This window comes from Panthera leo, chromosome F2 (assembly GCF_018350215.1).
Source record: "Panthera leo isolate Ple1 chromosome F2, P.leo_Ple1_pat1.1, whole genome shotgun sequence".
NCBI lineage: Eukaryota > Metazoa > Chordata > Mammalia > Carnivora > Felidae > Panthera > Panthera leo.
The window spans coordinates 16825526-16853474 of NC_056695.1; the positions used below are offsets into that span (position 1 = coordinate 16825526).

Below are 27949 nucleotides of genomic sequence, written 5' to 3' on the forward strand. Positions count from 1 at the left end.
AAAGGGACCTTGGCAATCATCCAATCCCAACCCTTATTGTACAGATGAGAAAATCATCCTGAGATTAAATGGCTTCCCTAAGGTTGCACAGTTTTCTTTTGAGCACTAAACGAAGCAGAGTCTTGGAGTATCTACTTAAATATCTATTTTCTGGGAACATAGAAACTTTTGAGGACTGAATATCCCTAGATACAAATCATATGTCATTCATTCACTCAGTCATTCAGATCATATTTCTCAGGTGTGCATTATACACCATATTCTGCACACATAATACTGGAAAATAGTGATGAACTAAACAGAAAAGGTTCCTGCTCTCAGGAAGGTTTTATTCTAGTACAGGAGTTAGACAATAAAACAAATAAATAACAAGATCATCTCAGAGAGTAATAAGTGCCTGGGGAGAAGGTGAGCCACTGAAAATCTAGCCATTAAAAACAACAGGATGATGGTACTTTGCTTGTCTAACTATCTACTCTTTAGTATAAGATTGTCTATTGTTGATTTTTTTCCATGGAAAGCTCCTTTTTGCAACTGCATATCTTATATCTTATTACCATTAAAATATAAAGCAGGCTAAAAATTAGAACTTGTCAGTTTTAACATTTCTATGAAAGCAACAGCTAAACAATGGGCTTTAGATGAATATTAAAGATTACCTACTCACTTCGAAGGAAATGGCCAAATGATTACTTGATTTTTTTCTTTTTAGCCAAATATTATGACATTGGTTAGAAACAGATATTCTACCTGTCATCATTTTGCCTTTTTAATATGGGCAGCATAGTTTTCCCTTTATAAAATCACCCCTTTTTGGTATATTGCATCCATACTGGGTTCACCTTAGAGATGGGATGGATTTTATTTTCATTCAAGGATCACGGACAACTTTTATTTTGTTCTTCTAAGAAGCCAATACATATAACTGTCCTGGCAGACCCAGGAGGTAGGTCATGTTGCAGCTGGAGGCTGTGCATTAGAATATGCTTGGAGGCCAATGCCTAGGGCATTCATGATGGAAGTTACTTCAGTTGCTAAACACACTCACCCAGGTATGCATGCATGCACATGTGCATGTGTACACACACACACACACACACACAGGACATAGGAACCACAGATATCAAAAGGAAGAAAATGGAGAATATTTGAAAACATAAACTTGAAAGTTTAAAAAGTATGTATCTTGATTCAATTACTATCCAGAGACGTTGGGGGAGGGAGAAGGTACACAGCCAAGAATTTTTACTGAAGACTTTTTTTTAACCCAGCCTTTTTACTGAAATAAGTAAAATAGAACATTAAAAGCAAAAAGAAATCTTTGAGGTGAGGAAGTTTTTGTGGAGAAGAGATAAAGACGGTTGCTATCACGCTTTTGCAGGTAACAGTCATCCTTTAAAGTGTGCTACCTGCAGACATTTTGATAATGCAGAAGTCCACATTTTTCCCCTTCCATTTTTCAGGTTACTGGAAAGTCACTGTTGAAAGCATTTCAGGTCCACATTTACAAAGGCACAGTAGGTACTGAAATTCAGAGTAATCACTCACTAGTGAGCTGGCCTCTAAGAGCATATTTTTCTTTCATAGCATATACTTGTTCCCTAATTACCTCGGAGGGGGGAGTTGATAAGCTGAGGCGTTTGTTGTTAACTGACCTTCACAGCATTTTGAAGGTCTTGTAGTCCAGAAAGATGGAAGGGTGCCCACCTTAGTCTTCATGTATTGCTTCTACCTCAGAGAGAATAAAAAAAATAGAAGAATTTTAATTTCAGGGAATTATTTCTCATTTCAATCTGACATTAGGTTAACCTGAACATCTGAAGTTCACTTCTAAAAGTCTGTAAGTACTAGTTTCATAATTCCAAGAAAGAAGCATACTTTCTCTATTTCAGAAACCGATTTGTCTGACTCTTAGCATATTTTGCACAGAATTATACTAAAGGCACATTAATAAAGAAAAAAAAAGAAGTTAAGGTTTTTTTTAAATTAGAGATTAGAAAATATAATAATTTTTCTACCCTTCTTATGAACACTGGAAAACTACGGCAGGTTTTCAGATCTTCTAATGCCTGGTACATAGTAATTAGTGAATTTTGCTGAAAGAATGAACTAATGAATATAATTCTGAAACAATTGGAGTTTTCTCATCTTTAAAAACCTACTTACTACAGAGTAGATTTGTTAAAAGACATATATTCAGTTCACAGTACTTCACATAAAATTTTTTTCAAGTTACTTTCAAGTATTTCACAGCAAGGTGTGGTAGGAGTAACAATGACCCAGGAGTTCAAAGTCTTTGGCTATAGGCCAGGAACTAACAATAAATGGCAGAATGCCTTGAGAAAGTGATTTAACTCTGCTGGGTTTCAGTTTCCACATGAGTGAAATGATTGGTTTGGAGCAGGTTACTTCTGATATTCCATGCAGCTTCAAAGTTCCACAATTAAATAATTCAAATCAAGGAAAATCGGCTTCAGCACTTCTTTGTTTGAGAGACCTGGGAAGTATGGATCCCCCTACTTCTCTGCCAAGTTGACCCCTCCCTCAAATCAAGGAAAATTGGATCTAAATTTAATAAGCACTGATATAGTACCTATAATATGTCATGTAATATTATAAGTGCTTTATACAGTATGTAGTCATATAATAATAATAATAATAATCAAGCATATGCCATGCATAGGATAGAATTTTCTATACTGTAAATAAGTAAATAATAGATGCTATTAAAATGATAGATTCAATATAGTACAAATCAATAGAAAACCAGAATGTAAATAAAATAATACTTGGAATTGAAAATAATGTATAAATAAAGTGGCTATTTCACTTAAACCACTAAATCAAACACTAGCCATGACACATGACATCAGTCTCATAAATAATTTGGCTTAGAAGAAAACGTTTGAGAAACAAAGACATTGTACCAGTATCACATCTTAATACTCAGTATATATGTTTCAAGTGCACAATTCATAAGCTAGAAACCATCATATGTTTGCAGTAAACAGTAGAGCTTCTGAATGTCAAAGAGACATATTTCAGGAATGCAGTGGGCTCAAGTTTGCCTGTAAGCTTAGAACAGAAAGCAGTCCAGTGAAAGAAAGTTTGATTGGGAAGCTACTAATTGGCTTCAGTTCTGAGGCCTCGTAATAGTCCAGATCTCATGCTAAAGGGCTGGAAATAGACACAAATTGGGCAAGCCCAGCAATTTCCATGTCTGGACATGCTGTATGGACCCTAGTACTATTACTTTGACAACTGCCAAGGCGCTCCATGGATTTTCATCCCCTCCTCCAACCTCCTCTGTTCCTGCTCTTCCTTTAGTCAGGCATTACTTCCACTAGGAAGCTTTTCCTGAGCCACCCACCCACCCCAGCTCCCTTTGAATGGCCCCCATCCACATACTTCTTTATAAAACCTGGTATAAATGTCTAAGATATTTAAATTATTCAGCATACTAGGTTATTATTGTATTATTGGCCCATAGTCTTTCTCATTCAGTGAACCTGAGCTCCTTAAGAACAGGAATTATGCTTTAGTTCATTGTTGGGTCCCCAGAACCTTGCATAGTGCTTGACACAAATGACATGCTTAAGAACCGATTGCTAAATGAATGAATGGATGCGGGATGATAGCATTAACCAGTAATTACTATTAAAGTGGTTAGAATCATTGGATCTCCATCATGCTTTATTATTGGTCAGAAAATGTGATGAGAATTGTGTTGAAAGGAGGCAGTGGAGTGAGGGGTGTTATTTCTTGTTAATTTGTGGAATATCTTCATAATCAACAATTTGCTTTAGGTTATCCACTTTTTCCCTTACTCTGAGAATAGTAGAAAAATTGTGGAGAAATGAAACACATTTTTAAAAACACAGTTTTAAAAAACCTGTTCAACAATATATACTGAACATCTATTGTCCGAAGTGGTATGTGTCCCAGAGAGACTTAGATTCTATCCTTAAAGAGACTATACTTCAGATATTTAAGAAACTCATGTGAAAGAAGAAAGTGATACTTGACATCTAAGAGACCAATGTTTACTAAAATGAAAGAACATGTAATAAGGGTTACACAAAGTTCAGAGATGTCAAATCAATTGGCTGCATTCCCAAGAAGCCCCCACCAGACAGGAAAGCTATGTTGGATCAATAGGTCTCAAAACTTGCTGTTAGCTATAAAGTTCCTGGACACAGAGATGGTCAGGTCCAATGATACTGGCATGTATACATAACAAGCTTACTGGAACTTGAAAAAGCAAAAGGACAATGACCAGGCCATCTGGAAAGTTAATGATGTTTTAAACATGGACTCAGAGAGAAGGGAGCTAGATGGTACTGGAGGTGCTTCTGGCACACAATGCAAATGCACAAGTTTGAATTCCCATACAGCCTTTCTCTCCAGGAATCAAAGACCAGAACCCATATTTCTCTGTCTTAGACAGTATTGGATAGAGGACCAGGTGAATACAGGTGTATGGCATAAGTGGTAACTATTATGGGATTTCAGAAGAATTAAAAGACGGCATTCAGTCGTTGAGATCAAAGACAGTTTTATGGAAGAAGTGGTATTTCAACCATGTCTTTAAGATTACTTAGAGTTTGCAACTATGAATTGGGAAAGAACATTCTATACAGAGGGATGATGATGAGCAAAGAAAGTAAGTGGTTCGTTTTTGCTGGACACAGGGTATGTGATGGAGAACAGTGCAATGTTATGAAGGAAAGTTGGAACCAGGTCATGGAGAAGCTGGAAAGCCAGTTATGAAGTTTAAATATTATTCTCTGGACAATGATTAGTCAGAGAAAAACACTATTCCCCAGACAAATGTACTCCAGGAAAATGAATTTGTTTGTAGTGTATGAGTTTGCTTGAAGGAGGGAATTCCAGATGCAGAGGCTGGTGGGAAGCTTCCGAACCTCCAAGGGAAGATTGAAACTAGAACAGCAGCAGTATAAGTGGAGCAGAGAGAGACTGAAGGGTACAAATCAGGAAGTACCATAGTTTTTCCTTATACACATACATATACACACACTCACTCTAAAGCAAAATATAAGCCTTAAGCTATATAACCAATATATATATATATACATATATTTTTTTAAAAAACTGTTTTAATTTCTATGAAATTCCCCATTTACATAGAACATATTGAAAATTCATTGGTCCATTTAGTCAATTTGGTTGATTTTAGATTGTCTGAGTATCAAAGTGAGATTTTCAAAACAGCACAATGGGAATCTATACCCAAAGGACAACTTCAAGGAAAAGAAAAAATATACTGTATAAGTAAATTTATCTCCCAAAGTATCCAGGTGATTTTTAAAAAATATTTATTTATTTTTGAGAGAGAGAAGGGTGGGCAGAGAAAAAGGGAGAGAGAGAATCCCAAGCAGGCTCCATGCTATCAGCACAGAGCCTAACAAAAGGGCTCGAACTCATGAACCATGAGGTCATGACCTGAGCCAAAATCAAGAGGCAGTTGCTTAACCGACTGAGCCACCAAGGCACCCCAAGGTGATTTCTCCAAATAGGCACTCTTTTAAACACTTTCTAACATGAGCTAACTTCAACTAACAGGAATGCTGCAAAAAACAGAAACAGGAACTTTGTGAGAAGTTTGATTACCTGTATGGTATCCTGGAGGAAAGGAAGAATGAAATGACCCAAGTCATTACCCGAACCCAAGAGGAGAAACTGGAACGTGTCCGTGCTCTGATCAAAAAGTATTCTGATCACTTGGAAAATGTGTCAAAGTTGGTTGAATCAGGAATCCAGTTCATGGATGAGCCAGAAATGGCAGTGTTTCTGCAGGTAAGTATTCTTTCAGTACCTGATGGAACTAACCAAGAAGGTGGGTGCTGGAGAAGTAGTCGTCATCATATTTTTGTTATTTTATGCACACAGCATTTTGATTTATTTTACCAACTAAACTATAAGCTCATTATGTGTTCATGTCTCCATCTGTTTAAACAATTTCATAAGCATATATTTAAGGGACCATGACATCGCTTAAATATAAGAGGGTTCCGGTATAAAACAGCAGTTATTCATGGCATTTAGAAACTAAGCTCTGAGATTTTCAGAGTCAGCGGAGGAAAGAATAAAGTCTTTGATGAAAAGAATTTAAGTAGGTCTGTCTTTTGTTTGCTTTCACAGAATGCCAAAACCCTGTTACAAAAGTAAGTAATTTTCATTTTATGGAAAAATGCATACTTTTCATTTTTACCCAAGGCTATCAAATGTTAAACGGTGACAAAAAGTGGCAACTTGTCTTTGTTGCAGAATTTCTGAGGCATCGAAGGCATTTCAGATGGAGAAAATAGAACATGGTTATGAGAACATGAACCACTTCACAGTCAACCTCAATAGAGAAGAAAAAATAATACGCGAAATTGATTTTTACAGAGGTTTGTTATTCTTGTGACCATTTGGCCAAAGTTGCAGGTGTGTGAAAGCTGCAGATGGATTCAGCAGGAGAGAAGGGGGATTCAGAATCACCTCCAGAATGGATGTCGACAATTACACAAGGATCATAATCCAATGTGAAACTCCATTTCATTACAGGTTCATAGAGTTGGTTGACAGTGTTTATTTGGCTTTGCACATCACAGTGCCTATTATAATGCCATTACTGGGCATTTGACTCTGGGTAGTCAAATACTTAATAATTGATGGTGATGATGATGTCTCAACATCAACCCTACACAAGGTATTGACTACAATGATGTGAAGTGTCATGAAGTGCAAGGTTAAGGATGAGATAAAAACAAAATGTAGATGACATTTGGATAGATATTGTAGCACATCCACTTAATCAAACATCAGAGGGCAAGAATAGTAATGAGTCATAGAATAAAAAAACATCTGGAAATAAAACTGGCTCTATGTGACCAGCTATATTTCATGAGTTATAAATGCACCCCTACCATGTGGTCCAGAGACCCTCCTGGAAATTTCTCCTCATGAAGTAATTAAAAAGAGGAAAATAACCTTGGAGCTGATCAAAACTTTGATTGTCTTGATTCATCCTAGCCTATCTAGGTCACAAGACTCCTTGGCTAGACCTCTAATAATGCCATGAAGCTGTATTAGTGTGTACAGATGTAACTTCAGAAGCAAATCTTCAAGATGAATCTTCCTAAAATAATTACTTAATATTGTCTCTCCTTAATATTGCCTGAGGGAATATTAAGATCAATGTGTTAGGAAAAGACTCATGGCATAAACTGTGGCAAAAGTCAGCATTCACCGAACAGAGGAGGTAAGGAAGTAAAAGAAGGCAAGGGTAATGTATGTGTTCTGAGATAGGGAAGAGAGTTGCATTTCCATTTAATTTGGCAGAGATACATTAGTGACAATCCCAGTCCTCCAGGAGCTTGCAGATGTGACAGAGCATGATATACATGTGACCAGGCTCTGCACAGTGGTACTGAAGATGCACTTTGTACTGGAGAGGGAAACAAGGAGGATGGTGATGATTGGGCCCATCATCACATTTCTCCTGCCCACATTTAACTAGAAGCACAAACCCCAGCATGACATACTTGGGCCACAGTCCAGTATCTGATGGAGAAGACTTCCCTAGCCCTGACCTTAATCTGGGCTGGAAGTACTGGCCATTAATTGATATCATAGCTGCAGTGGTAGTTATAATGATTTTAAAAACACGTTACCTTACCAGAAGATGAAGATGAAGAAGAAGAAGAAGAAGAAGGAGAAGAAGAAGGAGGAGGAGAAGGAGAAGAAGAAAGAGAGCAAGTAGAAGTGGAAGAGGTAGAAAATGTTCGAACAGAGTCATCAGGAGAGGATGAAAGTCCAGAGAAAGCCTCGGAGCCCTCTCAGCTGGCCTCAGAGCTCCAGGCTGCCCCAGGGGCGCTTCCAGTTTCCTCCCCGGAGCCACCTCCGGCCCTCCCACCTGCCACAGATGCCCCAGGGACACAGGTAATTGTTCACAAATGCCTTCCTACAGGATTCACAGGTGTGTCCTTGCTGAATAGGCTAAACAATTTATTCTGCCTTAAGAGAAAGGTCCTACAAGGCCAGACATTTGTATCTGGAAGACCAAAGAATTCAGCACAGGCAGTGTCAGGGAGAAAAGTCCTCTAGATGATTCAACAGGTTTGGTGTTATTATAACTGGTTGGCAAGACCTAGTTTAACATGATTTTCCCACCAGAATCTGAGGCAATCTTTGGAAATTGTGTGTGCATGGGGGAGGGGTATGTGTATAACATGTTACTTCACAGCCATGTCACACAGATTGGGTCTGCTCTGGATACAGATATGGAGTACAGGGTAATAAATAATCTAAGGTGAGAAATAAAAATGAATGTCCCTTCAGAACTTTGAATTTTCTGTAGATAAAAAAGGAAGTAAACAGAGAAGCCATGTTAGTTTATGTCCCTATCACCTACCCTGAAATATAACCATATCTTTCATTAAGTGGGCAAACAAATGCCATCTAGTTTTCTATGTATCTGTCATTTGATGAGATTATGTGTTAATAGAATTGTTTTAAAATTTTCTTAGGAGATAACTCATCCCAAATTCTGTATCTGATTGGCTGACTCTTAGCTTCTAAGATGTCACTGTCCAGTTTTCAAGTCTTTGTGCTGACTTCATGGCACCTTCAGCAGAGAGGTCTCAACCTATGGAGTTTGTGGACAATGTAGATTCATCAAAAAGGAATCCTGGTTTTGCACCTGCTTTCAAAATGGATTGAGATTATCTATAGAAACAAAACCTCAGAGGGGAAATTCTGAATTATAGAATTATATTCTATGCTCTGTCTCCATAGGAAACCAGGCTGAAATACTGTTAATGGTTCCTAGAATCTTGAAATCAAATTGCACTGAATTTGAAAGAGGTGTGGTAACTTAACAAGACTTGGATTTGATCAATAAGACCAATTTGGGATTTTAGGAAAGAGGTTGGGGGAGCCCACCAAGAATGTCAAAAAATTAATTGTGGCCAATAATTTGACCTTTCTCCTATATCTTATATTTTATAAGCAACCTTCATTTTAGTCGTCCACTGTCTGTCTGCCCAGGCTGCCATCTAGGGAAGGACAAGCCCAGAAAAGAGAAGGCACATGCAGGTGCCCAGAGAGAGGAGTGCTATCATCTTTCCTTCCCTTAGCACTTGCAGAGGGTGGGATGAACTAAAACATGCGCTAAATCAGACACTGCACAGAGAGCTCACAGTTTTCAAACCCAAAGGGAACTAAAATCAACTGCATTTTCTTCTTCTTCTTTTTTTTTTTTTTTACTTTTGAATTTATCTGTCCTGATTAAGGGGGAGGTTGTGCCCACTGGCTCTCAGCAGACCACAGAGTCTGAAACTCCAGTCCCTGCAGCAACGGACACTGCGGATCCCTTGTTTTACCCTAGTTGGTATAAAGGCCAAACCCGGAAAGCCACCACCAACCCACCTTCCACCCCAGGGAGCGAAGGTCTGGGACACATAGGGCCTCCTGGTTCTGAGGATTCGAATGTGCAGAAGGCAGAAGTGGCAGAAGCTGCAGCCAGTGAGAGGGCAGCAGTGAGTGGTAAGGAAACTAGTTCACCAGCAGCTACTTCTCAGGTTAGTGTTGATGCTCTTGTGTCTGAATGCTTCCCCCTGCCATCTAGCGTCGTGCTGGAATCACAGCAAGAAAGAAGGGCCTCCAAAGGGGCAGAAAGAAACCATGGCCTTGGGAAAAACACAGAAACAACTCATTCCCCAATTTTGGCTTGTTTTTAAGCCTTGTAAAACAAAACAGAAAAAAAAATTGACTTCAATCTACCCATACGTGGTGACCTCACACCTGGTTCCCCAGGGAGGTGGTCCATGCAAGCCTGGCCCTTAAGCATGCAGTTTAAAGCTGCTTTGTCTGCAGTGACTGGTTTCCCTTCTCAAAGGCCACTTGCCCTTGCTCAGCCTTTTGTGTCCTCCTTGGGCTTCTAAACACTAATCACCTGCTTTTGTGTCATTCCCAGCAACCCTGAAGGAGCACGTTTGAACTGAGTTCTAAGTCTGCTCTGGAAAATAACCTCTGGTTAATTCATGGATTCTGGGAGTGCATTGGCTATGGCTAGACAAAGATAGTCTTGCTTGATTAAACCAGTGCTTCCTAAACATGTGCTGCTAGGAGCAGAAAAGCACAGGTTTTCCTACTTTTGGGGTTTTAAGGGTCACTTAATACTTTTTTTTTAAATATAATATACTTTGAAGGCCATGTCTTTTTCCTATAAGGAGTTAAGAAACTCCTAATGTTTGCATGGCTCAAAGATTCCACAGAAGAAATATTCTACAATTTCTTTACAAGGAAGGATGCTCATGGTTGCTCCATACCCATGAACATTCTTAAATGATGTGTGGATGTGAGTGTTGCTCAGACAAGGGATGTGAAAGAAATACTCTGTTTCCATGCTCCTGGGTCATCAGGTGATTATGAACAACAAACAGCATTTTTCAAAAATCAGAAAATTACTCATTGTCTTGACTATCTGCTCAAGTAAACTTTAATTTCATGAGATAATAAAAGGAAATTATGTTTGGAAAACTAAAAGTAACATGCTTTTGTGTCATATATTTATTTTCACAAATGAAAAATGACAAAAAATAATTGGTATGAGGAAACATCTTGAGGTAGTTTTTAGGTTAAAAAATGGAGTATAATGTTTTCTAGAAAATTTATGGGAATTTTATTTCTAGAAAGTTAATTAACTTTCTTATCTATTTAGTGGAAGTTGAGTCAGGAAGAGCTGTTTTCTGAAAACCGTATGAAATAACCCATAATAGGAGCATATAATAGGGCTCCAAACCAAAATGCAAAATCCATCTAAATGATGTTGAAAAATATTATTTGTGATAATATCAGTGAAGCTTTCTTCTTGTTTTCTCACAGGAGTTAGCAATCTGCCTAGCACTTTTGGCTTTTCTTATACTTCACTACATCTGGCGTCAGATTCAGTGCTTGATTTTTACTTTAATGGGTAGGAAATATTTTCTTTTCCCTTAACTAACATCTCCTATAGTTTCTTCCATAATGTCCCTACTCTATAGGCTCAGAGATAAATTTCTCCCCAACTTTGAGGTTCAGCCATCTAAAAATTTGAACCAAGTTCTAGATAATAGTCATGGCTTCAAACTCTCTACAATGTAATCATCTCAAGGTGACTTCCGGAGGGGTAATTGCTCCATTATCTAAACCTGCATGGAGGGGCAAATCCTGACTCAGAATAGAGACTCAGTGGGCAATTATTCAGTAATCCAGTATAAGTGGACCCTCCAAAATGGCCATTAGGACAGGCCAGTTTCAAAAGTTGTCAATAATGCCATGAGGATTCACGGCTTTTAAAGTAGAGGGAGGCCCAGCAAAGGACTTGTTCAGGAATATTCAGGGTTTCCACAGATTAAGAAACTGCATTTCACTTGCTTACATCAGAGGCACCCAGGAGGCAGCCAGATGACTCCTGTCAAAGATACATAGGAAATTCTTGGCACTGGTGGGAATGTGGGCCAGGTGACTTCTCAGTCTCTTTGAAACCTCTACAGTCTTTCCTGAGAGAGATCTCTGAAAGATATCCTGGGTGCAGCAACATCAAGGGGATTTCAGCCAGGTCAGATCTGAATGAATAAAAAGCAGAAGGAGCAATGTTCATCTACCAGACACAAGGAATGAGAACCAAAGAAGAGTCATAAAGCCAACACCCTTTATTTTTGAGACACCTTTCTCAAAGTCAAGCATTTTCTTAATTACTGTTATAAGATTTGCTTAGGGATGGACATCTTACTCTTTTAATAGCCTTTTGAATATTATCAGCTTAACAATATTTAAAGATTCAAACCTCACATACTTTCAAGTAAATGACCCTGCTGGACCTGATGCCCAGCTCCCTGTGCCTGTAGCTCAAAAGCAATTCAGGGTGACTGGTACTGAAAGCCCTCAGCTATTTCTGGCTCATTGACTTTTTCCTTCGTTGACATTGACTCTTCTGGAAGCTCCCATCATAGCTCCTTTCTGCCTCATTAGCTGTCTGTTCAGCAATGACAGTAGGATCTCCATGGGTCTCTGTCATGTCTGCAACTATGTGTGAGTAGGATCTGCCCCAATGTCTAATAGCCAGACACCTTGTACCCTAGAATGTTCCTAGTGTCTTTATAGTCTGCTCATTATTTGCAGTGAAGAGCAGTGGGTAGAAGTATTGGCCATGGACTCAGTGGGGCAAATGGAGAGAGAGAAAACTCCATATTTTATTGGAATATCCTGAATAATTGTGGATCTGAATAATTGTCTGAAGAGTTCAGTTTACATTCTGAGAATTCAGGTTTGGGGCTTTGTTGCCATACATTTTGTAATGCGTCTCAGAGGCTACAGGGGGACAGTCATGCTTCTCGTCTGCCATCCACTGAGCCCATGTTGTGCACCTTCACATTCACATGCCTGCAAGATAAGGGTGAGGCAGATGGGAGAGCAGTGGAGTAGAGTGATTGACATTCAGTACTGCAAAGAATATGGACAGGTTGATAGAGATCTCACCATAGTATCAGATATTGCTAGCCTCTGTGAATTTTTTGCCGGCCTGATTTACTTTCAACACCTCAGAATCCAACTCACTAGACTAGTATGTGTTCAATGCAAAGTTAGCTTATTGGAATTTCACACTTTATCATTAGTCATTCCCTGGACACTTAGGATGCGATACAAAAGTTCTTGATTTCACTGATGGTCTCAACTTTCTTTATTATGTCAGGAAATAATGTTGCCTTAGAATCTCAGAAGCATCTCAGGCCCACTTGCTGATTTGTAAACTCACTTCAGTCACCTTCAAACTTTTAAGAAGGCAAATGTTCTGTTCCCACATGCTTTCTTCATAGCCATCCACATAGTGAAACCTGCCCTTGCTTTTGCTGCCTGTGATTTCTGATACCATATAATCTCTACTTTATCCTGTTTATTTTAATGTTTATTTATTTTTGAGAGACAGAGAGACAGAGCATTAGAGGGGAAGGGGCAGAGAGAGAGGGAGACACAGAACCTGAAGCAGGCTCTGAGCTCTGAGCTGTCAGCACAGAGCCCAATGCAGGGCACAAACCCACGAACCGCGAGATCACGACCTGAGCTGAAGTCGGACGCTCAACTCACCGAACCACCCAGGCACCCACTACTTTATCCTGTTTACCTTCTCTCTTCACCTAATCATATAGGCAGATTATGTGTTAGAAACTGGTCACGGCAAAAACTAGACATCAGCAGTCTCCACCAGTGGCGAACTGGGATTTTGCTTTTTGTTGGATCAGAGGAGCACTGTTGTCTTCCCTGCCTTCATTCTTGAAAAAAAATTTTTTTTTTCTCAACAAGGTTTGGGTTCAGCCTTGTGGAAAAACTGAATCTCACAGAAGAGAGATTCATCTGCAGGATGCACTTTGAGCCCTGTTAACATCAGATTTCTCCCAGGAACCCCTGTGAAAGAGGTCACAGGTCACGTTGTGCAAAGCCCCTGTGCATGAACTACAAAATTGCCCTCTAAGTCTCCACCTTTCTAGGCTGTACGCTCCATCAATGCAAAGAGAGTTTGGGGGAAATAACATTTGATCTACTTCATGTGTTAATTTTTAAATTTATTTTGAAAAAGTGACATCCCACCCTAGTCAATCTTAGACAGCAGGGCAATAATAAGGTGGGAAGAAAGCAGGTCAGCTGTCCTTGGAAAGCAGTCTCTGTGAGCCTCATCTCCCAGGCATGCTTTGTTGTGGCCATTTCTGGGTCCAATCTGCTTCCCCCCATTGCCCTTCCTCTTCCTACACAACTTTCATGCAAATTATACCCGGGTGTTAACACAGGGACCACTCCCATCATCGATACCCATGGACAATTAAGTATTTTATCGGGAATACATGTGGCAGTGTGATTTTTCTAGAAGTGGGAGCAGCAACAGTGAAAGATACCCCCTGTTCCCCTTCCTCCCTTCCTAATGAGGGTTAGCAGCCTTGTGTGGAAGAATTTGTCCGAGCTGTTTAATGGGAGCTGTTCAGGGCACAAGACTTTCCAGAGAAATGTCTTCCTATTTGGTGGATTAACCTGGCGGCTGCCTCAATCAAGGTCACAGGACCTCCCATTCCCCCCCCCCACACACACACACACATCCCAGTGAGAGTCACTTGCTTTGGAGATAGGGACTTTCACATTAAAATCTCTATGATTTCTGTCTCTATAGAGAACCACAACTCATATATTTCACCAGACTCTGAAGTTACAATTATAAGAGAACCTAAAAGTTTTACTATATTATAACTATTTGTTTTTTTAAGAATAGAATATCTACTTTTCACATTCCGTTTCTCAAGCCTGAAAACAGACAAACAAGTTGGGTACAAATTCTGCTAAGTGTCGGGCACTGGAAAGATCAATGAAGTTAAAGTTAGTAAAAAGGACTTAGGTTCCCATCCTGCTGCTTCTCTGCACTGACTCTGGGCATTTACTTTTATTTACTTTCATCTTCCCACTGAGAAAAGGAAGCAACTACTCAATGAAAAGATACATCTATTTACACATTAGAGAGTGAGAAATTTAGTACTGAGAACTTTATAAATTATTTCAGGATGTTTTCATTGGGAGGGTTATGGGCTCAGGCCTGACACAAACCATGCTGAGTGACAATAATAACAAGTTCTCAGTGAAATAGCCCAGTGCATTTCTCAAAATATGTCTTGCCTTGAAGCTCTTATATAAATGTCCATTTCCCAAACTGTTTTCTAAATCTCTTCCTAGGCACCCCTTTGGCTGAATGTTTCCACAGCTGCACTTATCCCCTTCGATGTCGTAAACTCCATAAAATCTATGATGGTTCAACTCTGAAGTCCATCTAAAGGCACTTACAGCCCTCACTGCCCAGTATAGCAAATTATTAGGATATACAGGAAGTAACAGAATAGTACATGTATGAAGAGATGGAAGATACGTGGTTTAAAAATTTACTGATTTTAAGTGTTACCACAGTACAATCGCTTTTGACAAATATGTAGCCTTAGATAGCCACTACCACATTAAGATGTAGAATATTTCCATCTCTCCCCAAAGTGCCCTCATATACCTTTGCAGTTAATCCCCTCCCTGCATCCCAGTTGGTAACTGTGTCAATCTTTTACTTGGTAGCCATTCTAATGGATATATATGGTACATAGTTTTAATTTGCCATTTTCCCAATGACTAATGATGCTTAGCATCTTTTCATGTGCTTCTAAGTCATTTTAATATTTTCTTTGATGAAGTATTTGCCCACTTTCTTTGGGTTGCTTATCTTATTAGAGAGTTGTAGAAGTTCTTTATGTTATTTTGCATAAAACTCCCTTATCAGACATGTTTTGCAAATATTTTCTCCCAGTCTATGGCTTGCCTTTTCATGTTCTTAAGTGTATTTTGAAGAACAAACATTTTTAGTTTTGATAAAGTTCAATTTTTCATTTTCCCCTTTATGCTTTGTGTTTTAAGAAATCTTTGTTTAACTCAAAAACCACAAGGATTTTCTCTCACATTTTCTTCTAGAATTTTTATAGTTTCAGCTCTTAGGTCTAAGATAATTTTAAGTTAATTTTTGTATTGTGAGATAAGGATCAAGGTTTTGGATCTTGTTTGCTTATTTTCTATATAGATATTTGTTTATTCCAGCACTATTTATTAAAAAAGGCTATCTTTTCTCCCCAGTGAACTACCTTGATGATTCATAGAAATTCAAATGACCATATATGCTCATTCTACTTGTAGACCATCTGTTTTGAACCATTAATCTGTATCTTCGTCTCTCTACCAATACCACACTGTCTTGATTATTATAGCTTTATAGAAGTCTCTAAATCGGGTAATGTAAGGGGTGCCTGGGTGGCTCAGTCTGTTAAGTGTCCAACTTCAGCTCAGGTCATGATCTCGCAGTTTGTGAGTTTGAGCTCTATGCTGACAGCTCAGAGCCTGGAGCCTGCTTCAATTCTGTGTCTCCCTCTCTCTGCTCCTCCCCTCCTTGCATACTCTCTCTCTCTCTCAAAAATAAATAAACAAAAAAAAAATTAAATCAGGTAATGTAAGTTCTCTGCTTTATTGGTTTTATTTGGCTTTATTGGTTTTCCCTACTTTTTTTAAAATCTATTTTCTATTTCATTCATTTCTGCTCTTTATTATTTTCACCCTTATGCTTACTTTCGATTTGATCTCTTCTCTTCCTAGTTTCTTAGGGTGAAAACTCAAGTTATTGATTTGAAATCTTTCTTATTTTCTAATACAAGCATTTAATGCTATAAATTTTCTTCTAATCACTGTTTTAGCTGCATCTCACAAGATCGATATGTTGTATTTTCATTTAATTCAAAATATTTTCTAATTTACCTTGGGATTTGTTCTTTGACCCATGAGTTATTTAGATGAGTAGTGTTTATTTTCTAGATATTTGGAGATTTTTCCAGACATCCTTCTGTTTGATTTCTGGTTTGATACTGTTGTGTAGAGACAATACTCTTTATATGATCTCAGTCCTTTTAAATTTAAGATTTAAATTTAAGAAGCTTAAGGTTTTATGGCCCAGAATATGATCTATCTTGGTGAATGTTCCAAGTGCACTTCTGAAAACATAGTATTTGTTTAGATGAATGTTCTATAAAGGTCAATTAGGTCAGTTGATCAAGTCTCTGATATCCTTATTGATTTTCTGTTGACTTGTTTCATCAATTACTGAGAGAGGAAGTTTGAGGTCTCTGATTATAACTGTGGGTTTGTCTATTTACCGTTGCAATTCTATCACTTTTGCCTCATGCATTTTGAAGTTTTGTTTAGGTTTATTCACATTTAGCATTGTTACATTTTCTTAAATAATATATCCCAAGATAAGTGTTAAACAAAACAAAATCCTTTTCTATCTCGTGTGTGTGTGTGTGTGTATGTACCTGCTTTAATGGGTATAAAGAAGGTCCTTATACACATGTACTATCTTTTAAAGTAGCTTAGCAAAGTTAGAAGGCAGGTGGGGAGAGCCTGGAGGAGAAAGGTGTTGATAATCTTTAAGATGTTCCAAGTGTCTGGCAATGGGGAAGGCCTCATAGCCCAAAACCAACAATCCTGTCTCCCCTTCCTCACCTAGCCATGCCTGGGGCCAAGCATAGCAAGAGCTGAGATAGCTGAGGTACCTAATGATTTTAAGTGACTAAGCTGAGCTTAATGATTCAATGACTAGTCGTCACTGGTCTGTGGTCCCCTATTTTTAGTTCTGATATAAATTGCTCTATAAGCTAATGTCTCTGTATATTTTCATGACACACTTATGCCCTAATTCACTCCTTATCTTACCTAAACCAGATTTTACAGAACTGCAGAGGCCACCCTGTCATGGGCCAAGGACTTCCAGCACCAAGCTGTCTTCTTGCTAAGAAGTCCAAGATTCCCAAGCCAAGTGTTAACAAGCAGGTGTACATGGTACAAGGGTTTCCAGATTCTTCCTATCTAGAGTATCATGAGCTCAGACACAGAACATCAGAACCACATTGGCCCCCTACACATTTGAGCTCTTCACTTGAAAATAGCAAAAGGGATGTGTGGAAGTCAAGGCCAGTGGGAAAGTGTCACCAAGGAACACCAGCCCATACCATCTTAGTTCCCAACCCAGGCACTATAAATGTTGTCCTATGAGGTTACAAAGGTGCTCCCAGAGGAAAATTAAAAAAAAAACATTTCATGAGAGAGAGAATGGGGGAGGGGAAAGGAAGGAAGAAAGGAAAGAGAAAGAAGAGGAGAGGAAAGGAGAGGAGAGAAAAAAAAGGAAAGGAAAGGAAAGGAAAGGAAAAGAAATGGAGAGAAAGGAGAAAAATAGGAAAGGAGAGAAGGAAGGAAGAAAGAGAGAAGAGTGAAGAAAAAAAAATCTATGGTTTAAATGGTTAAAAAGACAGGCAGCGACTAGCAAAGAGTCTTTTCCCTTCTTGAAGGGTTTATTTCCTAGGTTCTCAGAAACCAATACATGTGTCCCCCGATTTGAGACCTTATCAAATTTCTCATCATCCCAAAATTCAGTCTCCTTGAAAATATTCATATTTTCCTAAACCAGGATGAACACTAGGCTAGAGTTCCAAAGAAAAGCAGCCAGGTGGAGCCCTGGGTCTCCATAGGTATCACAGGCCAAAAGATAAAATCATTTTCACACAAATGACCTCTGAGATCAAACCATTCATCCTGATTTCAGGGGCAAGCTCTACTTGCCGCTTGAGACTGAGAGGTGAGAGATGTTGGAGGCTAAAGGGCTGAAAAGCTGCTTTTCTGAGTGAGATTAATCTCACAAAGTATTATAGAGCATTTTTAAAAATAAAGCAGGACACTAAGAACATGATTTCCCATGAGTGTGACTATAGGTCCTGTATTCTTTGAAATGATCTATTTAATTTTCCAAAACAAACTGAAATGAATGAAAATTTAACTATGTTCTCTCAATTTAATTGAGGGATTCAAGGTGTCAAATTATTTTCAAACAGAAATCCCTGCTGAGAGTGACTGCTTGTGTTTTACAAATTAGGAGATTCGAGCTTACAAATCGCTGATATACCAGCGCCCTGACTGTGCTGGAATTTAAGCTTGGTAAAAATAGAAAATTAATCAGTGCTCAGGACTGGCCTACATTTACCCCATAACACTATCCAGGACTTAATAAACCTGGCAATTATAAGAAGTTATGATAATAAAATGCAGTCATTTTACATAAAAAAAAAAAACTATAGGAGAGAGCAAGCTATAGGAGAGACCATTACATAAACATTATTAATGCTTTTTCATTTGTATCCTACAACCGCAATTCTTTCTCTGGCTTTTTTTTTTTTTTTTTTTTTTTTCCTGTTGGGAAAGTGACATTCTAATCACTGTCAATTTGGGGGCTTTTCTAGACGGACAAAAAAACCCCAAACAAACCCTACACTAAAACTGTAGGCTGTATTTCTCAGGATCAAATAGCATCCTTAGTAAAGGTTACTTTAATAGGAAGCTAAAATGGATGTATCCATTTTAAAGAGGGAAATATAATATAAATTGTTTGTGAGGGGTGTAATGAATTCATCCCCCCTGGCAACCTGTACCTGCAGCTCCACAATTCCATGAAAACAGTCACGCAGGCACCAGGGAGAGCTCTCTGGGGGAGTTGTTATGACACAGCTAGTTGAGTTTTGCTTCCTGTGTTTGAAAACTGTTTATTATTCGGATTTAACCTTAAGACCCTTGTTAGTGTTGTACATCCTGTGGATTTTTTCTGTCTTTATTTACATATCTCAGTGGATTCCATGAAAAATGTCTTTTCCCCCAGTGCAACCCACAAAGCAGGGAATTCATCCACCATCGTTAATGCATCTGAAAAACCAATGCCACGTGGCAAGACGGTAACCAATGTGTGTACATGACTCTATCATTTAGTCTTTCACAGAGGTCCTCTCAGTAATACCTCAGGACAGTCTTGTAAAGTAGGAATTGTTAAACTTGAGCATTTTACAGTGGAGGACCACAGAAGAGGAGTGACTTGCTCAAGGTCACAGAGCAGCTGGAGCTTAGGGCCCAGTGATCTGCTGCCCTCAGCCATGGCACAGAGTGCGCGTGTGCAGTATACTGTTCGCCAAGCCCGCATCTAGGAAACGTGAGTGAATCCCCACTTTACCCGGGGTGATTGACGACTGAGGCAAAAATAGTGTGACGAAGGGCTCCCCTGCTTTGATTGACCACTCTTGGCGCATCGGCACAGCCTCACGGGGCAGAGAGAGGACGTGTCTAGGCCTCCACTGCTTGCAGGACTGTGGCTGACCCTTGCAGTGACAGCACTCCCGTCCCTTAGTTGCACCTGTGCTACTGCTGGCTCTCAGTCTGACTTCCAAGGGTGGAGCTGGCCCCTCCCTTGAGTCTCACATGCTCAACAGCGCTAGCTTTGTTCTTTGGATTTGTAGTCATTTATATTAATAACCCTCAGCTCTCTCATTAGAGTTACTTTGAGCAAGTTCCTCAACCTTCCTGAGCCTGAGATTTCTCGTCCATAAATTGGGCATAATAATACTATCAACCTCCCATTGCTCTTGAAGACAGCCTGTTTGGCCTATTTATCTAACACAAGGCAGGAATTAATGATCTAACCAGCAGCTCTTTGTAATTCAGTTCTGTCAGAAAGGGTGAGAACACACACTCTATATTGAACACATAATCGGCAGGTCCATATCTGAGAAGAATGCTGGCTTTAAGTTTGTGCCAGGCTGTGATACCAATGTTTTAGCTTCTTCCTGCTCCCCACCCCATCCATTGACCTCATCAATGCCTAAACCATGTTTCAAAACACACCAAACAGTATACACCATGAATCTGACTCTGGGTTAAGAAAAAGCGAGTGAGGTTAATTTCTTCTTGTTTCATAGGCCTGAGGAAATTACTCTGGTTTCTGGTCTTACCTCAGCAAAAAGGAAGCAGTGAGTGACAATGAAGCCCCCAAATCAATTCCCTCCCCCCATTTCTTTACTTAGTGTATACAGTGGCAGACTCCCAACAACAACAACAAAATGCTTTTCAGTGGGTGTTTTCTTTCTAACCTCTTTTCTTCTTCCTCTAGCACTCATGGAGAGTGTGCTATATTTACACAGCTCTGTGCTTCCTCATGTATCCCAGTTGCTCCATCACGAAGCAGAAATGTCTGTATTCCTGTGAAAGAAATGCCCACAATGGAAGACCTGCCCAGCAGAACTTCCAGGGCTTAGACCCTCAGCTGGGAATTACAGACCATGCCTCACTTATTCTTCAGACACTGCTGCCTGGCTCAGGCTTTTGGTTGCATTCTCTTTTCCAGGCTGGAATCCATAATGCTTAAGCTATCCAAGGGCCTGTGGTTCAGGAATGCTTTGTAGGGGGCAGGCCAGTGCTTGAGTTTAGTCTTTCTGAATAAGGTTTCTAAGCATGACCTCAGCAATCCTATTCACACCTGTTTCTAGCATCTGGCTTTGAGCCTCTAACCTAGCCTAGCAGGTTCAGGGTAGAGACAGGGTGGTTGCCCATTCAGCAGCCTCAGGTCTAGTTTTACCCCTTCTATCCACATTCCTTTAAGGCAAATGAGTTTAATTATAAATGTGCAAGCGTCTTCTTGAATTGGCCAAGAAAGACTGGCATTTAACACGTAGTAATAACCAGATCCTTCTGTCAGGTGGAATTTGTGATTGGCATTCATAGTGGCAGAGAGCAAATGGAGCCCAAGTGTGGAGGCCTGGACACAAATGTCCTCACTGCCCCCAATATCATTTCAATGGACCGGCATAGCGGCTCCCATGTCCACCACAGTTATCCCTCAGGATAAGACATGGACATTTCCATGCTATGTGTGGCAGGAGTGTACATGAAGCCATCATCATCCATTAATGTCTTAGCTGTAATTCAGTTTATCAGATAAATTACTATCACCTGGATAAGCTGAGGAACTGGAACACAGGCAGGTAAATGATAACGGATCAGGATCATGGATGGAGTAGAGAATGATCATTTGGGGAAAGGCAGATGCTGGCACCTCATGGAACCCCTGGGAAGCTTAGAGGAGGCCTGAGGGCATTGGTTACTGGTCAAAGAGCTCACCCTTTTACTTTAGGCCAGCTAAAAAAATATTTTCCCTCCTAAACGTGGCTACCCAGACTTGTGCCAGAGTGAATATCAGGAAAGCATCTGTTTAGTTTTGTTCAGTCAGTGAATCATGTGGTGCAGGATGCATTTAGTAGAGGGGGCTGCTAGTATTGCCCCCACACCAAAATAAGAGCATGTTCACGAAACTGCACCCAGTTATATCCCTATGCTAAGTGCCCAAGGACACATCTGGCTTCAACTGAGCACTAAAGGCAGTTTCATGCTTTAATTGTCAAGAATCTTGCCAAAGGAAGCATGTTGGCTTAAAAAACAAATCATTACATTTAGCATAAAAGTCAAGCCAAAGACCCCATTGATCATTTCTCTCTTTTCTTTGACACTTTCCTACTAAAAACTAGCCTACCCTTTGGTTAACAGCAACAAGATTGTGTGCCCATAGAGACCAAAAAGGTAACATTAATGAAAAAGCAAGCCAGGTAAAAGAAAAATGTTAATAAAAGCATAAATACAAGCTATAGTTTGCTTTCCTCTTAATTCTGAGCATAGCAACTATAAATGAAAAATGGCCACCGAAACCAGCCTTGCAGCAGAGGAGGGAAAATGGAGTGGTGGGCATGATGGAAATCAGGAGATAGAGGGAGCATACCCAATTTGTAGGGACAGGGCTGCTCATCTCTCCATGTAGGTTCTGGATTGCTACATTTCTTCTTTGTCAAGAGAACCTGCAAATCCAGATTTTAATGTGAAGTCTATTTTTTTTAATTTTTAATTTAAAACTCACATAACATAAAAATTACCATCCTAACCATTTGTAAGCATACAATTCAAGTGTTCAGTATATTCACATTGCTATGCAACCAATCTCCAGAATTTTTTCATCTTGCAAAACTTAAACTCTTGTACCCATTAAAAACAACTCCCCATTGCCCCCCTTCCCCCAGCCCCTGGCAACCTCTGTTCTACTTTCTGTTCTCATGAATTTGACTACTCTAGATACTTCTTATATTCTGCAAGTGGAATCACAAAGAATTTGTTGTTTTGTGACTGGCTTATTTCACTTAGCATAATGTCCTCAAGGTTCATCCATGTTGTACCATGTGTCAGAATTTCCTTCCTTTCTAAAGCTGAATAATATTCTATTAAATGCAAATGCCACATTTTGTTTATCCATTCACCCACTGATGAACACATGGGTTGCTTCCTTCCATCTCTTGGCCATTGTGAATATTGCTTCTATGAACATAGGTATGCAAATATCTGTGTGTCTCTGCTTTCAACTCTTTTGGGTGTATTCCCCAAAGTGGAAGAATTGCTGGATCATATGGTAATCCTATGTTTAATTTTTTGAGGGACTGTCACACTGTTTTCCACAGCAGCTGTACCATTTTACATTCCTACCAACGGTGCACAAGAGCTTCTATTTCTCCACATCCTTGCTCCTGATTTTTTTAATGTTTATTTATTTATTTTGAGAGAGAGAGAGAGGGACAGAGAGAACGAACAAGCAGGGGAGGGACAGAGAGAGATGAACAGAGAGAATCCCAAGCAGGCTCTGTGCTGTCAGTGCATGGCCCGATATGGGACTTGAACTCACAAACTGTGAGATCATGACCTGAGCTGAAACCAAGAGTCAGATGCTTAATTGGCTGAGCCACCCAAGCACCCTTGGTCCTGATTTTTTAATGTTTGCAACTAATTGAAGTTTTTGTCAGAACACCACTCAGCCACACAGTTCAGACCAAGTAAACACTGTCCATAATCTGGAACTGTCCTGTGCACAAAGGCAGATGTCTGCAAACCTCTGACAGAATGCATGTTCCTCAATCCCCATCAACAAGAAATGATTCTAGATGACCTAACTTGTCAGGGATGATGCCAGTACATTATGCAGTTCTTGGTGGAAGAACCTCTCATCTATGACCCTACTCATCTATGGAGTAAAACCCTCATACTATAATCTGACATTAATTTTTTTTATCTCACAAAACATTTGGTAGTAACAGGGAAAAAATTCAAGATTCTGTTTCTGAGTAGGTTGGGTTCATGAATATCCAGCATTCTTAATCAAGTTCATCTAAGAAAAATAGTCTTTCCCTGAGCAAAGGTATGCCACTCCCTTCTATAGTCTTTTGTGGATCTTGACTAAATTGCATTTCATGGTTGAGACAGGGGAAAATGCTGCCTCCCTATTCCACTTCCTGCTTTTATTTTATGACTAAAACTCATTTCTCAAATTTATGACTAAAACTATGAGTATCAAACTCATAGTGATACGGCCCAGTGTTAAATGATGCTTGTAAGTTGGGTCACCTCAGGAAAATGTGTAATATTTAGAAATAATATAAGACTAATAATCATTTCTTCATCTTTTTATACATCTCAAAGTAAACTGAAGTGCAGGACATGCTCAAAAGCAGAGGGAAGTTCAGTGCTTGTCATTTTCTGTCCTTTGTTTGGCTTCAAAGAACATCTATATTCCTAAGAAATAGCATTTCCTGTATGAAGGAGAACCAGCATTTGGAAAACTATTTAAAGGAATACACATATACAATTACATTTGAGGAAGGCTATAGGAAAAACGTCTGCTTATGATTTAATAGGCTGTACTTACAGAAAGAAGGTTTCTAAATCTTTAATTCATTCTTCCTTTAGGAGAGAGCCATATATAGTGTTAGGCCACTTGGAGACACACAACAGGGTTATAGGTAATCATGATTACAATATGCCACAGGAATTAAATCCTATAAATAATATCCAATTCTGAAAAGATGAGCATTGCAAATATAATTGTCTTTCCTTACTGAGGGTCACTACTGCTGTGTATAGTTCCTCATAAGAAGTCCCAGGCAATTCTGCATGGTAGAGGAGGCTCTACTAATATAAGAAAAAAGGAAGAAAGGAGGGAGGGAGGGAGGATGAGAGGAAGGAAGAAAGAAAGGGGGGGGGGAGTAAGTAAGGAAGGAAGGAAACACATTTTTAAAGCACTTAATGTAAGTGAGGTATGTACAAAGTGCTTTGGGTGTATTTATTTATTCAGTACTTACGACAGCCTTGTGAGATAGGGTCTCATTTCTGTTTTACAAAAGAAAACACTAAAGGCTTAGAGAGGTTGACTGACTTGTCCAAGTCATACAGCTAGGAAGTGGTTAGTCTGGGAATCAAAACCAGGCTAAACCTCTTGGCACAGAACTTTGCTGAGATGGTTGGTGGGTCCTCAAGTTTACATAAACAAGACCGAGGGGATGATATAATCATCTAAAAATACTCAGGATAAATCTCTGCTTTTGGCACCCACTCTGACACTGGCCTTTCTTCTCTGATAGGTATCATCTGTCCATATTGTTTAGAGGAAAATCTACTAACTGCATGAAAACATGGGGATGTAAAAGCAACAAACCAAACTATGTGGTACCAAGTTTTGAAGGTTGTTAGGTAGTAACAGCTAAAACGGTTTAAATGGAAGATAGATTTTAATCTCAAGTACAGAAAAGTATAAAAATACATACAAATCCCAAAGCAGTACCAAATGGTTTGTTAGCTACCAGAAGTTTTGCAAAGATTATATCCCTCTACAGAAAATACCTTACCCAACTAGTTTTGCCCTTTAGATATTTCAGAACAGCTGTCATGGAAGATTCCTCTAGATTCAGGATTGCTTTCAAGGAAGAGGCTACAACATGAACACTGATGGTCTGTTTAGGCAAAATTCAGTATTCACACCTAAAGGATGCTTAGAAATCATCTGATCTTTTACAGAACAATTGATATGCCCAGATCATTTGGTTTGGGTTTTTGTTGTTGTTGTTGTTGTTTTTTGTTGGTTTTGTTTTAGTTTGGTATGGGCTTTTTGTTTTTAGGATTAGAATAAGGTGACTACGGTAGGGAAGAGAAGAGTTTGAGGTACGTAAATAGGCACAGAATTCTGTCTGGATGTTGTTTTTTCCACATCAAGTTGAAGGACACTGAGGTATCTAACCTATTACCAACAGAATCTAATAACATAATAGCAGCCTTTGTTCAATAGTCCAATTTCATTTGACGTGTCAACTATTCCTTCATGGAAAACTACATGCATAAGTTTTATTCTACTGTATCTAATATGATTTCATGGCCCTTTTAAACTTTCTTTTTTTAAAAAAAAATGTTTATTTATTTTTGAGAGAGAGAGAGCAGGGAAAGGACAGAGAGTGGGGGGAGGGGAGGACAGAGGATCTGAAGCAGGCTCTGTACTAATAGCACAGAGTCCCATGTGGAGCTTGAACTCAGGAACCTTGAGATCCTGACCTGAGCCAAAGTTGGACACTTAACTGACTGAGCCACCCAGGCACCCCGGCCCTTTGAAACTTTCTATTGAGGAACAACATGGCAGTGGGAAGGATAATCTCAAGGACCTGGGACAAATTTATTAAACTTGAAACATTACCCCCAAACTTATATTTAGGGTAAAATCTGAGAAGGTGTAGGAAAAGTACTCATTTTTCACTCAAAACTATTTTAATGGCAACAAAACACTATACTTACCTAAGTTCTGCTTTGTCATGCCAGCTAGTGTCCATTCATGTAGCAGCTTCATAAAATCACTCAGGGCTTCGGAGTTGAATGCATGTGCCTACCTCATTGCTTTGAAATCAGTGGCATTCTAACCCAGTGGGATAATTTTACCAGTGAAGTCATCAGAATATATTAGCCCATCTTCAGTAGTTCTAGGAAGAACTGTGTTTGTCAGAGTACTTTTAAACGTACAGAGTTTGAGTTTATACATCATATTGCATTTCAGCAAGACTGCTTTATAATTGTTCCCCATTTCATTGTTATTTTTTAAGCTCAAAACAACAGAAATAAATTTCACCTACACAGTTAGATTGATCAATTACTTCAAAAATCACAGCTGTATCTGTCTGGTATCTATAAAAGATAGGTACCTTTTAAAGAGATGGCTATATAAAAAATAAAATTTTATGTTATTAGATTTTATTACCTAGAGAAAAAAGTCCTTTCATTCATGATTTGCTCAAAACTAAGTCTGCAGCATTGCAAAAATTATACTATTTACATATGTAATATACAGCACTGTATAAATTTACAGTATAAATAATTTGACTTACATATATTATGAAATAATTACCACCAAAAGTTTAGTTAACATCCATCATCTCATAGAGGTGCCAAAAAGAAAAAAAATGTTTTTTTCCTTTGTGGTTTTTTTTCCCTTGTGAGGAGAACTCTTAGGATCTACTCTCTTAACAACTTTCAAATATGTCATACAGCAGTGTTAACTATAGCCATCATGTTGTATGCTGCAGACATTTCTAAATCCAAATTCCTATTAGTTCAATGCCACTTTTACCTCAGTAAATTATGTATTAAGTGGACTTTAAAAAAAAAAAAAGAATTTCCCTCCACTGCATGCATTATTGCTGCCCCTTTTTGGATCATGAGCGTGAATTACTTTCAGGACTCTTGGCCATAGCCAAGAGGGCCTGAGCTTGCTTTCTATCCCTAATAATAATTATGTCCTATATAATAATTATTATTATTATCCTTTCTCCTAAGTAGAAAAGTGACTGGACGAACCCAAAAGGACTAGGCTCTTCTTCCTCTGATTCAGATTTTCTTCTATTGCAGACTGGATTTGAGGACCCTCCCCTCCAGGTACAGGCTGCAGCTTCGGGGAGTGGGAATGGAGCTGATTCTGAGCCAGCTCGCCACGTCTTCTCCTTTTCCTGGTTGAACTCCCTGAATGAATGATGTTCATTCCAACTGTTGCCCTCTGTCTGCCTGGCTGAGATGCACACCGGCAGCAGGGAACCTAGATGAAATTAATACAATGCAGGTGATGAAAGGGACCTCTGAACAGGATTTCTGCAAAAAACCAAACCAAAACAAAACAAAAACCCCTTTAATTCCAGATGACTTTCCAGAGGGAAAACAATTTTGAAAAACATAGTTGCTGAAAGCATTGGAAAAAAGAAACTTGACCTTATGAAAATCTTTTATTGTGTGGGAAACACTATAAAGAGTATGTAGGTGTGATATGTGTGCGTGTGTCTGTAACAAGTGGCAAGTGTTGAAAAAGTATACACTACACTCTTGTCTCTAATAGGCATTGGCTTTTGTTATTATACCATAGTAGCTCTTATTCTTTCTTCTTTAACCGTGCAGTTGGTCAGTGAAATTCAGTGTTAATTCAGAAGTGACTGATTTATCAATATATGGACAAAAGGTAAATCATTGACCAAAGATATGAAACATTTTACAAAGGTTTCCTCATTTCCATAACAGATGTCACTCATATATCCAGAAATGTTCTTTAACTCTGGTGATATTTCCATAGTCCAGAAGGCTGAAG

General features: G+C 39.0%; 1 protein-coding gene and 2 long non-coding RNA genes across 5 annotated transcripts in view; 1 reads left to right on the forward strand and 2 right to left on the reverse strand.

Moving 5' to 3' along the window:
* TRIM55 (tripartite motif containing 55) overlaps positions 1–27348 on the forward strand; it is a 42521-nt gene extending 15173 nt beyond the window's left edge. The window contains exons 5-11 of one of the 3 annotated variants that reach the window (XM_042923210.1): positions 5584–5817; positions 6163–6185; positions 6289–6413; positions 7688–7947; positions 9300–9587; positions 10894–10981; positions 27226–27305. In XM_042923210.1, the coding sequence (XP_042779144.1) occupies positions 5584–5817; positions 6163–6185; positions 6289–6413; positions 7688–7947; positions 9300–9587; positions 10894–10981; positions 27226–27236 (1029 nt within the window). In that variant the 3' untranslated portion in view covers positions 27237–27305. Of the gene's footprint in view, positions 1–5583; positions 5818–6162; positions 6186–6288; positions 6414–7687; positions 7948–9299; positions 9588–10893; positions 10982–27225 lie in introns of all 3 variants that reach the window. The other 2 variants (XM_042923209.1, XM_042923211.1) reach the window with 2 other exon arrangements.
* LOC122210503 lies at positions 1288–27310 on the reverse strand. Its single transcript, XR_006198101.1, has 3 exons — positions 27175–27310; positions 11429–11615; positions 1288–1728 (listed from the first exon to the last, which is right to left on the reverse strand). It is a non-coding gene; the product is annotated as an uncharacterized LOC122210503 (long non-coding RNA).
* LOC122210505 lies at positions 20607–24269 on the reverse strand. The gene is made up of 3 exons (XR_006198102.1): positions 24212–24269; positions 22247–22322; positions 20607–20676 (listed from the first exon to the last, which is right to left on the reverse strand). It is a non-coding gene; the product is annotated as an uncharacterized LOC122210505 (long non-coding RNA).
* Positions 27349–27949: the final 601 nt, after the last annotated feature.